Source organism: Antechinus flavipes, chromosome 2 (genome assembly GCF_016432865.1).
Source record: "Antechinus flavipes isolate AdamAnt ecotype Samford, QLD, Australia chromosome 2, AdamAnt_v2, whole genome shotgun sequence".
Classification (NCBI taxonomy): Eukaryota; Metazoa; Chordata; class Mammalia; order Dasyuromorphia; family Dasyuridae; genus Antechinus; species Antechinus flavipes.
The window spans coordinates 576115427-576128999 of record NC_067399.1 but is presented as its reverse complement, the minus strand read 5'-3'; the positions used below and the strand labels follow the sequence as shown (position 1 = coordinate 576128999).

Here is a 13573-nt window from a genome sequence, read left to right as displayed (position 1 = left end):
GGTTTTAAAGCAGGTGGGCCAAAGTGATGTCACAGTCATGACAGTTATCCAAATTTGTAACTACATTTTTGTGACTTGTTCTCTTACAAAAGGCTGTTTGACAGGGTATTTTTTTGGAGTGGATGAATAAAGAAACTGGTTACTTCAGGAATGAAGTCCATTTGATACAGCTAGATAATACAGATCTTCTCCAAAAGGGAACTAAAACCTTTACTTTCTGGATACAGGATTAAGAGTTAGAAGATGGGTTTGAATTCAAAATTTGCTGCTTATTTAGATAGTTAATTTAAACCTTTCTAGATTCTAGTTTCCTCAACTGTAAAATTTAATAGACTGGAGTTCTAAGGTTCCTTCTGGTTCTACATTCTGTAATCTATGACTAGGCTGAAGCACTCTAGACTTATTTTACTTGTTTCATAATAGCTAGCAATTACAGTTATCCCTTCCACATGGCAGGGCTTATGGGTCTGGTATCCTTGTGATCTGTAAAATCTGCATAAAATTTTTGACCTTCCCTTCATGCCAAAGAATTCAGAATTTTTCCTTTTTCATTTATGAAATTTTTTGAATTCATTTGAATTCATTTATGAAATTTATGAATTTTTCCTATTTCATTTATTGTTTATAAAATGAAAAAAATACTTTGATATTATACAATACTATTCATTTATATATATTTGCATTTTTAAGTTTCTAAGCTTCTTCCGAGTTGTCTGCTGGCCTTCATGTGTCATTTGCAGCTTCTACAAAACTCCCTCCAAAATCCCATTTAATTTATTATGCTAATATGCAATATATAGAAACTGCAAAAAGAAGAGTTGCCATATATAAAGGATAAACTCTGTATAGCATGTTAAGGTTTGTAAAATGTTTTACATAAGTTTTCTTTTTTGATCCTCAAAATAATTTTCTGAGATATAAGTGCAATAATTATATTCATTTTAGAGATCAGGAAACCCTAGACATATACATAACAGAATATATATATGTGTGTGTGTGTGTGTGTGTGTGTGTGTGTATACATGAATGTATATATACACAAATAAGTAAGGGTTAATCCTGAGATAGACAAGATTTGTTTGTAGAAATCGTTCAAAACTATGGACATTATAATGAAAATCAATTTGTTAATGTAAGATAATTTTCAAGAAAATGTATCAAGTTCAAAATACACGCTGGAGCTACATTATAACATATCGAACAATAGCAAGATGTTCAACTTAGGGCAGAACCATCTTGGGGTCTATTCAGGGAGTTTTGTTACCAAATGATTCTTTCAATGCTGATTACAAATGGTCAGCATATGAAATTGGTTGGGAAAAGAGGTAAGTGGAGATACATATAGAACTTTATGGGTTAAAAATACAAACAGATATCTTAGAACTTCTATTGTTTTTAATAATTGGATGAAATTGAAAAACCTATTTTATGTTTCTTTGTTTAAAGTAATATTTTGGCATAAACAAGGTATGACAACAGAAAAGGAGTTTTTGCCAACTGGAACAAAACAACAAAACCCTATTTTCTGACAAACAAATATCCTACAAATACCACTTTTCTTTTGAAACCTTCCTCATTATCTTTCCCCTTTCTCTTAGTCCTCTAATCAGATTTGACTTTTCTCTCCTCTGCACTCCAATAGCACTTCCTTTCTACCACTCAGACACAGAGTAGGATCAGGAACTGAAAGAGCCTTGGAATCAGGATATTGTGGTTTCAAATTCTATCTCAGACACATCTTGGCTATGTGAGACTGGTCAAGTCAATTACCCTCTCAATGCCCCCAAACCACTTTTCTGAATCTTAGCAACAAAACAGTTGCCTGCATTAAGAGAGGGAACTTCTTGGTCTGTGATCTCCCTTTATGGGTGAAATTACAAGTCAATGCTTCCTCCTTCATTCCCTCAAACAGACAAAAAAAGATTGCCCTTATGGTTCTACTGCTTTGTCTTGCCTCTGTATTTACATGTTTTATATCACTCAGTAAACTATAAGCTTTCTGAGGTTAAGGATCATTCCTTAGACATTCTTCTGCCTCTTAAAGTCATAGAACTTTACCAGCCAGACAGAAGAGAAATATTAAATATTTTTTGAATGAATTAATAATATCCTTCCCACTTGTCCACCCCCAAGTACTCCCTTTTAGGTGACTGGCACATTTTTCCATATACTCCAGACTAACAAATATTTAAAATTATTTGAAATTGTGAAGAATTTTAAATGAGTAAAATAGGACTTAAGACAGAAAACTGTTCCAACCCCTCCCAAACAAGCAGACTCGTGGTTTCCCTTGACCCTGGGTTTTCCCTGGTGAAAGCAGTACTCTCTGAGAAGTGTTTGGCCAGCGGTCAAAGAACAGGGAAAAGCCAAAGAGGACAACCATTCATTGCTCATTCCCACTAAAGAGGAAGGAAAGAAATAAAAGCTTGGCCACATCATCCACTTCTAAACAAGGTTTACATCATAATGAGTGGCATATTTTAGACCATGAACAGAGGCAGAGAGAGGCCTTGGACCCCTTGAGTTTCCTTGAAATAGGATTTTGTACCCTATATTGTGTTATGGATCCCTTTGGCAGTCTGATGAAGCTGAGAGTTCCTTTTCATAAAGATATTTTCAAATACATTTAATAAAATTCATAGGATTACAAAAGAAACCAAATATATTGAAATACATATCAAAATACAGGGAAAAAAGAAACCTTGACTAGTTCACAGGCCCAAAGTTCAGAATCTTTGCCAAAATAATTATAGGATCATCCTCTCTAAAACATTATGGACAAACAAAACTAAGAAAAATGTCTTAGGAGATACAGAATGGAATTATTCTCTTTTTGAAAGACCATGGTGGAGTGAGATGCTGTGGAAATAGAGAGATAAGATACTCCTTGAGGTTGGATCATTCCACAACATTTTTGTGCCAGAACTGTGACAGAAGAGGATATATTATTTATTTTTTAATGAATTTAAGAATAGCCTTTCCATTTGTCCACCTCCAAGTTCTCCCTTTTAGGTGACTAGCACTTTTTCTCCCATATACTCCGGACTGACAAAAATATTTCAGACCTTCTTTAGTTTTTACTATGAAGGAAATTTCATATTTGTTTTGTCCTGAATAGTATGTTCTGCCTCCACTAATCCATCCATCATGGTAAGTAACAGTATCTTCTTGAAGGTTATATCAATCAGGTATTGGTAGGCCATTTATAGACTGGAGAACTTTAAGAATGGATCCAATAACAGCTGGTTGCTCTGAGATCAGAAAAGCTTATTAGCAAAAGATTACCACCAGGTAATGAGTTTTTTTGCTCAAAGTAACTCATGAAAAAAGACTGAAACTCCTGGAAGGAAGGCTTTTTTCTTTGTCTTAATCAATCCACGGCAAAGGACCTTGCTTATGCTTATTACGTGATGCCTTGAATGTAGTAAAAGACACTTAATAAATGCTCATTGAAGTGAATTGAAGTTAAACCATTTACCAAGATAGGAAAAGGCTATAATTTGTCTTAATGGATGGTATAACCGTATCAGAGAAGTCACAAATATTCTTCAAGATTGGGACAGCAGTGTGGGAAAGAAGATAAAATTAGAGACTTAGAATCAGGTAGATAGACCTGGGTACATAGCATACCTCAAAAATGTAGTAATTGTGTGAACCTAGGAAATTATAGCCTCATTTAGCATTAGCTTTAATACTGATTAAACTGGGCCTACTTAGAGCACTAACTTACAAAAATGTACAACAGGCACAAAAGTAGAGCTAAATCATGTTATATGACTTAAAAATCTTAAAGTACTCTATGAATATGAACAGTTATTGATATAATTAATGATCACATAATAACATTGAAATAAAAATTAATGTGTACTTAATTTTATGTGATAAAATATGCTAAATTAGTGTACTACTTATGTTATAAGTAAAGAATATTTGCAAAGAAATAATATTGTACATGTGCAACCACAGAACTTATTATTTATGTAAGATTATTTGGAAAGCAGTTTATTTTGGACACAAATACAGTAGCTGACAAATAGAGCATTGAGTTTTACAGAATATTATAAAATTGTTTCATTTGATTCTGGTTTTGACCTCCCCAGATGTTAATGCTTTCAAAAGATACCTTCTCTGTACACTGTATTTATTTTGTATATAACAATTTATCCATTATTTCCTTCAATAGAATGTAAGCTCCTTGAGGTTAGGGATAATTTTTGCTTTTACTTTGTATCTTCTATGCTTAAGATATTGCCTGACACATAGTAAATTTTTAATAAATGCTTATTGATCACATAATAGTATTTAAAGCTAAAATCTTTTAAAATCATTTTAATAGTATTTTATTTTTACAAATACATAGTTTTCAATGTTCATCTTTGCAAAATCTTGTATTCCAATTTTACCTTCCTCCTCGTTTCCAAGACAGAAAGCAATTTGATATAGGTTAAATATGTGCAATTCTTCTAAAACATATTTCTAAATTGATCATGCTGCTTAAGAAAAATCTGATCAAAAGGGAAGAATCCACAAGAAAGAAAAGCAAACAAACAAACAACAACAAAAGGTGAAAATACCATGCTTTAATCCACATTCAGACTCTATAGTTCTCTCTCTGGATGTGAATGGCAGTTTTCATTACAAGTGTACTGGAATTCAAACCTAAGAACTTTGAAAAGTGAAATGAAATGTTCTGGTAACAGCATTATAGGAAAGAATTAAGGTAGAAAATAAATATTTATTAAGCATCTACTATATGCCAAACATTGTACTAAACACTTTACAAATATTTTCTCATTTGATCCTCACAATCCTAGAGGGTAGGTTCTATTTTTATCCCTATTTTATAGTTGAAGAAACTGAACCAAACAGAAGTTAAGTGAATTGTCCAGGATCATACCTAGTGTCTGAATCCTGACTTGCATTCATGTCTAACTTGACTCCAAGAGCATCACTTTAATCACTGTGCTATTCAGCTGTCTCATAGATAGATGGAAGAGGATGGTCATAAACTTAGAAGTGGAAGAGACCTTGGAGATCAACTAGTTTTATCAGTCTCATTTTAAAGATAAAGAAACTCATGCCCAGAGAGACTAAGTGGCTTGCCCTAGGCTATATAGGAATAGTTTTTACAGAAAATCATTATCTTGTTTTTGTTTGTGGATGAACATGACTTTTATTTAGAATTTTTATCTTTTTTTCCCTCTACCTAGGAGCTGTGAAGGGCAGAATATTCGATATAAAACCTGCAGCAATAATGTAAGTCTTGTAATGTAAAAAATATATATATTCTAATGAAACTTTTAAGACATATTATTGTGGTATGTATTTAAAAGCTAATGGTGCATAATAGTCTTTCCTCACTCTCTTGTTACCCATTTAAAGAAATTTGACTGTTCGCCTAATTGACCACAGATTTAGAATTTGCCCTTTGTGAATGCATGCCTTACTGCCAAATTGGATACAAAATATTTCATGTGAATTACAAGGAAGTTACACATTTGGGGAGAACTCAGAGAAACTTATCCTAAATTGTTCAACATTTAGATATTTTAAAAATATATTTAAGACTTCCTTTTGTAATTTTTTTTAAAACAATAAAGACCAGGAAAGATAAAGGAATGTCTGTCCTTTACATAATCTACTGACCAATTTAAAAGGATCATTTGACTTTCAATACTTGGATTAAGATGATAATTATGAAAACTCTTCACTTACTTTCTATTTAGTCTGCAGTTGGGGAGATACCTTCCTTTCGAATAGAATTTGCTTATATGAGCAACAAGTTTAGCAGAGTTTGAGGCTATAATATGAGTTGGAGAAAAAAAATTTCCAAACATATATATATGTGTATGTATATATGTATGTATGTATAATAGACAATGTCACTAATTTTTTTCTTGATAAATGCTGTTGTTTTTCCCATAAATCCTTCAGAAGTTTTAAAATATCTCCATATTTGGAAATATCTCCACATCTGTCCAGGACAAAACCTTGACTAAAGCCACACCTATGTAAGTGTGGTTAAATTAAACCAGATGAAAAAATTCATCCTGGATTGAGCTACCTTCTTATAATGGGCTGGGACATTTTTCCTCTGCCTGGCCACAGAATAGAGTGGTAATAACAAACTTTCCTTAACTTTCCTTAACTAGAGATCTCGGGACTGCTAAGGTATAAAAGAAGACAAAGAACATTTATTCAATCAGACAATCATTCAAAAAACATTTATTAAGTATCTACTATATAATAGCCACTGTTCTGGGGGCTGTAAATATCATAACAAAAATGTGTCTCTATCCTCAAAGAACTTATTTTTTAAAAAAGGGGTCAATATGAACATATAAATATATACATGATAAATATAAGGTAACTAAGGGTGAGGGAAAGACCATGATAACCAAGGAAGTATCAGGAGAAACTTAGAAAGATGGCAAATGAACTGACTTTTTTTTAATTTAAAAAAATTTTTTTTAATTTTAAAATAAAATGTAAGCAAACAACAACAAAAAGAGTGAAAATGCTATGTTGTGAACCACACTCAGTTCCCACACTCCTCTCTCTGGATATAGATGGCTCTCTTCATCATAAGATCATTGGAACTGGTCTGAATCATCTCATTGTTGAAGAGAGCCACATCCATCAATCATGATTATCATATAATCTGATTGTTGCCGTGTACAATGATTTCCTGGTTCTGCTCATTTCCCTTAACATCAGTTCATGGATGGAGAGACTTCTCCAGGCATCTCTGAAATCATACTGTTGATTGTTTCTTACAGAACAATAATATCCCATAAGATTTATATACCATAATTTATTCAATCATTCTCCAACTGATGGGCATCCACTCAGTTTCAGTTTCTTGCCATTACAAAAATATACATACAATTGTCTGAATGAACTGACTCTTTAAATCAATTAGGAATTTTAGAAATTAGTAGTCTATTACAATAGTTCAGGCTTTGCTCTAGAATCAGGCACCTGAGGTGAGCTTTGCTCTTTATTGCTGGTACTATTGCAAAAAATAAACATATTCTGAGCAATAAATTGTCTTGACTTCCAGAAATTAGTTCTTTTGTGACATCTTGCTGCCTTCCTTAAGAAGCCCCTTGGCTAATTGTACTAAATCTTGGTACAAGACTGTCTTTTGGTATGGCCCTGGCTCATTTTTAGCCACAGCATCTGCCTTACCAACCCAGTCTTTTTGCTGCTCTATATAAGCAGCATAAAAGAATCTGAAGGTTCCTGTATTAAGAAGTCCCATCAAAAATCTTACTAGTTTCCTTTTTAGTAGTTGTCAATCGATCAACAAGTATCTATTAAGTATTTACTATGTTCCCAGTAGGGCAATTAGATGGCACAGTGTATATAGAGTGTTGGACCTGAGGGCAGAGTCCAAATCAGACTTTAGGCAATTATTAGCTGTATGATCCTGGACAAGTCATTTACATCTGTTGTCTCAAGTTCCTCATCTGTAAAATGAGCTGGAGAAGGAAATAGAAACCTCTCTTAGAGTCTTTGCCAAGGAAATCCCTAATGGGATCATGAAGATTAGGAGATAGTTGAAAACGAGTAAGACAGTCATGTGCTCTGTATTAGATACTGGGGATATGAAAACAACATAAAAAAAGTTTGGAACAGTTCCTGTCCCTAAGGGACCCTCAAATTAAGATATCTGAAAGCCCATTGGTAGTAAAAATTATCTACATTAAGTCTGGAACTATGAGCTCTTTCTACAAATTACATCTACAACAGTTAATTTAATTTATTTATTATTTATTGAGTACCTACCATGATGAAGAATACAACAGAGGTGTATAATATCCTCTCTGGAGCACCTATTGATGCTAGGCACTAGGCAGATGAGAAACAGACATAAACATTCCCCAAATGGAATAGTTCCTGCCTTCAGTGAGCTTACAATCTATCCACAATCATTCCATCCACAAAGTTCGATTATGTATCCTGTACCTATATAGCCTGGCACAGTAAGGAATATAGACAGAACATAGACATAATTCTTGCGCTCAAAGACCTCTTACTTCTTTTTTTTTTTAATAGTGAATTTTTTTTATTTTGAAAAAAATTTCTTTACATTATCCCTTGCACTCACTTCTGTTCCAACTTTTTCCCTCCCTCCCTCCACCCCCTCCCCCAGATGGCAAGCAGTCCTATACATGTTAAATATGTCACAGTATATCCTAGATACAATATATGTGTGCAGAACCGAACAGTTCTCTTGTTGCACAGGAAGAATTGGATTCAGAAAGTAAAAATAACCCGGGAAGAAAAACAAAAATGCAAACAGTTTACATTCATTTCCCAGTGTTCTTTTTTTGGGTGTAGCTGCTTCTGTCCATCACTGATCAATTGAGACTGAGTTAGATCTTCTCTTTGTAGAAGAAATCCACTTCCATCAGAATACATCCTCATACAGTATCATTGTTGAAGTATAGAATGATCTCCTGATTCTGCTCATTTCACTTAGCATCAGCTCATGTAAGTCTCTCCAAGCCTCTCTGTATTCATCCTGCTAGACCTCTTCCTTCTTGATGAAGAGAGAAGAGCTAAGCAATTGCATTCAGTAGATAACAGAAACATAATAGGCATTTTGGAGCAAATTCGTGTTGCCATGTTGAAAGCTATTTTAAAAAGGTCCATTGGATGATGAAATTAGAGACAGGAATCACTGACTGTAGATACTAGACTCTAGAGAAATTCTTAATCTTTTTGTGTCCATGGACTTCTTTAGCAAGCCTGCTAAAGCTTGTAAGCCACTTCATAAAATAACGTTAGTAAATGCATGAAATCAAATACTGAATAGTAAGTCTCCTTGAATAAAATAGAGTAGAAAAGGAGTGAAAGAAGAACATATCTCAGAGAAACATTCCAAATGAACTCTTGACAGAAATAATTACAGATATGATAAAGATGAAATGAATAGAGAATAGCATAGATTACTTATAGATTTTGATTAGGAAAAAGACTGATGTTTTTTGTAGAAAGGTGAGCGTAGAGAAAGGTGCTGAATTTCAAAAGGAAAAAAAAATATATTAGTTCTGATTGGAATGTTTTTGGTATGTCATGAAAATAAAAATATCCTAAATGTAATTAGTGATGAGATTGTCTAAGTCAATTCTAGAATTATATATTTCTTTAGCTATAGTCATGGAGATAGTAATTGAAAACATGAAAATTAATGAGTTTAATGAGGGAGTGTGGAGAAAAAAAAGAGACTCCAGAACTGAAGAATATAAGATAGTTACAGTTTATAGGAAAGAGAAGGAAAAGAAGAATCCATGTGAATAGTAGGTATAGTACCAGCATAGTACAATTAAGGGGGAGAGAATTTTTAAAGGAAGTATGTACTAAAACAAACAAAGCAGTTAGGAGGAAATAGGACAGAGTCATTTAGCACTTAAGTAGGGCAGTAGAGTTGTGAGGAGAGAGACTAGATCATAGTAAGTTAGGAGGAATGGGTAATAAAAAAAGAAGGGGGCAAAGATAAAAAATTGAAGATAGTTTTGACAGCAGACTCATTCATAATTTAATAGAGATGACTTTTGGATTGGGTAATAAGAAATAAATGACAAATTAAAAATGCTGTGGAATCTGGTGCAGAGGGATTTATGGCATAATGGGTGAAATTATACATAATGATAATAGCTAGCATTTATATAGCCCTGTAATGTTTGCATTTATGTGTATTATCTAATTTGATCACAACAACCTGTAAAGTATGTGCCATTGTTATCTATCTCCATTTTATATAGATGAGGAGCCTGAAGCTGAGAGAAGTTAAATCAGTCAGTGAACAAATATTTATTAAGTGCCCACTATGTGCCAAGCATAATGCTGGGGATGCAGAAAAAAAAAAAAGCAAAAGACAATACCTGTCTTTAAGGAGCTCACAATGTAATAGGAAAGACAAAATGTGTTTACATACATACAATATCTACATACATACAAGGTACATAGAAGATAATTAAGAGAGACAAGGCACCAGAATTAAGAGCAGTTGGGAAAGGCTTCCTGTTTAAGAAGAGATTTTAGTTATGACTTGAAGGAAGCCAGGAAAGCCAATAAGTGGGGAAAAAAAGAGGGATAGCATTTCAAGCATGGAACGGGCAAAGAGTTGCATGAGATGGAGATGGTTTGGACTCATTTGAAGGTAGAATGGATAAAAACAGAGGAGACAAAGAGATTGTTTCTTCATATTTATATTGTTGCACTTTTGGATAGAATTTATTAAGGATCCATTTTGTGCCAGACATCATGTTAAATAAAGTATAGTGATACAAAGACTGAAATAGGTCCAGCACTTAAGGAGGTTATATTTTATTGAGGGAGACAACATGTATGAATGTAAGTGTGTTAAAGGTGCTCAGACAAGCTTTCGAAGGAAACAAGGGATTCTGAGAGCAGAGATGAGGAAGTATGGGGGACCACCAAGGATACATTGATGGGAGCTAGAGAGTGTTGTGTGTGAGGAGCAGCAAGAAGGCCGATTTGACTGGACCATAGAATTAGACGTGGAATACAGGAAAAGTAGTAGTATTTGATATTTTGAAGAAATAGATTAAGATGAAATTGTAAAAGCCAAGCAGAGGAGTTTATATTTCATCCTTATGATAACAGATTGCCATTGGAATTTAATGGTAGGAGAGGGACATGATCAAGTCTAGGCTTTAGAAATATCAATTTGGCAATTGTGTGGAAGACAGATTATAATGAGGTGAGATTTGAATCAAGAAGATGAGTTAGGAAGCTCTTGCAAATTCATATAGAAACAGGAACCACTAACCAACCTCTTATATAAGGATCCCTGAAGGATGCATAGACTTAGACAACCACAAATTAATATTTGTTGTTCAGTCATCTTGGTCATTTCTGACTCTTAGTGTGCCCATTTGGGGTTTTCTTGGCAAAAATCCTGGAGCAGTTTGCTATTTTCTTCACCATCTCATTTTACAGATGAGGAAACTGAGGCAAAAAAAGATTAAGTGACTTGCCCAGAGTCACATAGTCTAGTTTGAGATTGTATTTGAACTCACAAAGAAGAGTCTTCCTGACTCCATACCTTGTATTCTATCCATTGTGCCACCTGCCTATTCCATATTAATACTATTTATGTTTTATTATATCTTTATTTTGTTAAATGTTCCTGATTTATACTTTAATCTTGTTTGGGCCTCACTTGGAACTCTTGTGGGCTACCTATGGTCCGCAACAGGTTTGACTTCTCTGGTCTAGGTTAAAGGTGATTAGGGCCTGAACTGGGTTGGTGATTGTGTGAATGCAGACAAGGGGATAGATATGATAGATGTGGGATAAGTAGAAGTAACTAGATTTGACTATAATTATATGAATGAAGGGTATGGAAAACTAAGGAATATAACTGATTGTAGACCCACATATTCTTGACAGAGATAGGGAAGTTTGGAAGAAAAGAAACAGGGAAAAGATGAGTTCTGCTTTTGAAATGTTGGTTTTAAGAAGCCTATGGGATGTCCAGTTTGAAATACTTAGTAGTTTAGTTGATAATGCACAACTGAAGCTGAGAAAAGAGACAAAGTCTGAAACTTTGAGAGAAAACTTTTACTTTTGTGTAAAGTAAGTAAAAAAAGTAAAGTTTTTAAAAAGTAAGTAAAAAAGCATTTACTTTTGACATATATGACCAAAACCCTTATGCTATGGATGTTAGTGGGCCTTTTGTATACCCAAAAGATGTGGCAAAAAAAGGAGGAGGGAGAACTTGGATTAAGAGCCATTCAGATTGATTTGTTCAGTTTGAGTATAGCAGATATAATTGATATAGAGTTTTGGGTGACTTTATTTTAAGAATATGGCATTATTCTTAAAATTTACATAGCTAAGAGAGTCATCATTATTGTGGATGGGTGGGTATATCTTATCAGCATGACATAATGGAAAACACACATTTGACTTAGGCTCAGGACATCTGAATTCTAGACACTTATTATTACTTTGCTTCTTGGTTTTCTCATCTATAATGTGAAGATGTTAAAGTAGTTGATTTCCAAAGCCCCTTTCAGGTCCAAATCTTATGAAACTTTGATATTCCTTTAATTTTGTGTGACCTTGAAAAAGTTATTTCCCTGGTCAGGCCATCAGTTTCATCATCTGTAGATTGATGGGATTGGATTAGGGCCATGCTTCCCAGACTGTTTCATGGAGCCCTAATATAGTGTGAATAGGGATTTTGAGAAAATTTGGGGGTTAGTGATATCTTCCCATGAAACATTAAATGTAAAATTATATATTTATACAAAATGCTTATAATGTGCAACAATTTCTTGGTATGAAAATAAGCTTAATTTTCTTTATATTGCTCCAAAACTTCTCCAACCCCATTTATCCTGGCATTGTGCCAGACCCCAAGACTCCTCAGACCTATATTTATGGGTTTCATCAATATATTTCAAGTTCCAAAGCTTTATGTGGCCAAATTAGTTTGAGAAACACTGGATTCTAAGGTCTCTTCAGGCTTTAACATACTCTGATCCTCTATGATTCCATTAACATACTTAGAAGAACAGTCAATCAAATTGCAATATGTAAATCCTCTTTTTCCCCTCTCCCTCTACAGGAAATATTTTGTGGTCTGTTTGTGCAACCACAAGTTAAAGCTGTAGGTACTATTTGTGATTTAAAAGTATATGAAGTAAAAGTCTTCAATAAGAGTTGACAGTTTGTGTTATACAATTTTTAAAAGGAATTTTCAGAGGTCAAGAAATTGATCATTAAAATGCATAAGTTTTACTCAAATATATTTAAAGACTAGCAGTACTTGTCAAGCTATGTAAGTCTCTTTAGTTTGAAAATTGGGTGTATTTCATCTTATATCCTATATATTTAAGGCTTTTTGAACCCCTGAAGGATGCTAGCTATTTTTGTATAGCCTTGTACAAGAGGTGACAGAAACACAGTGTCTGTAAATGTCATTTTGCCATATGATCCATGCTACCTCTGAAGTTTGTATCAAGTACAGATGAAGCACAACTTCATATGTCACTTCTATGAAAAGAACAAGAGTCATTTGACCATGAAATTGGTTTCATCTGGATTTGTAATCGAATAGCAGGAGGTTCAACAAGTTTTAGCAAAGCAGTTCTCGGCACAATATTTCAGGCAGAAACGTGTAACTCAAAGTTTCCATAAATGAAAAGCATGTGAATTTTTAATCTGTGATTGACCTTTTTAATTTGGTAGTTAAAAAAAAAACCACAATTGTCTTGGCAATAATTTTATTTAAAAGGCAGACATTTCATAGGTTTTCATAAATACTTTGAAAAAAATAAGCTAAAATAAAACATTAGATTCTTCATATCTTTCAACTTAAATTTTTCAGTTTTCAGTAAAGTCCACTACTTTACAATGGCTTCTTTCTTTAGCTTCTTCAATCAATCAAGCAAGCAATAAACATTTGTTAAGTGCCTACTGTGTGTCAGGCAGTATGTTCCTCAATGGCTGGGAATATGTAGGTTTTCATTTCTCTTGCTCCTCAGTCTCCAAACACACTGTACATGAACACTACTTAGTATTATTTGGT

General features: G+C 33.7%; 1 protein-coding gene across 1 annotated transcript in view; it reads left to right on the top strand.

Moving 5' to 3' along the window:
• The window catches only part of ADAMTSL3 (ADAMTS like 3), a 553515-nt gene that overhangs the window by 262405 nt on the left and 277537 nt on the right, over positions 1-13573 (top strand). Inside the window, exon 5 of the mRNA XM_051981175.1 lies at positions 5211-5256. Coding sequence (XP_051837135.1) covers positions 5211-5256 — 46 coding nt within the window. The remainder of the gene's footprint in view (positions 1-5210; positions 5257-13573) is intronic.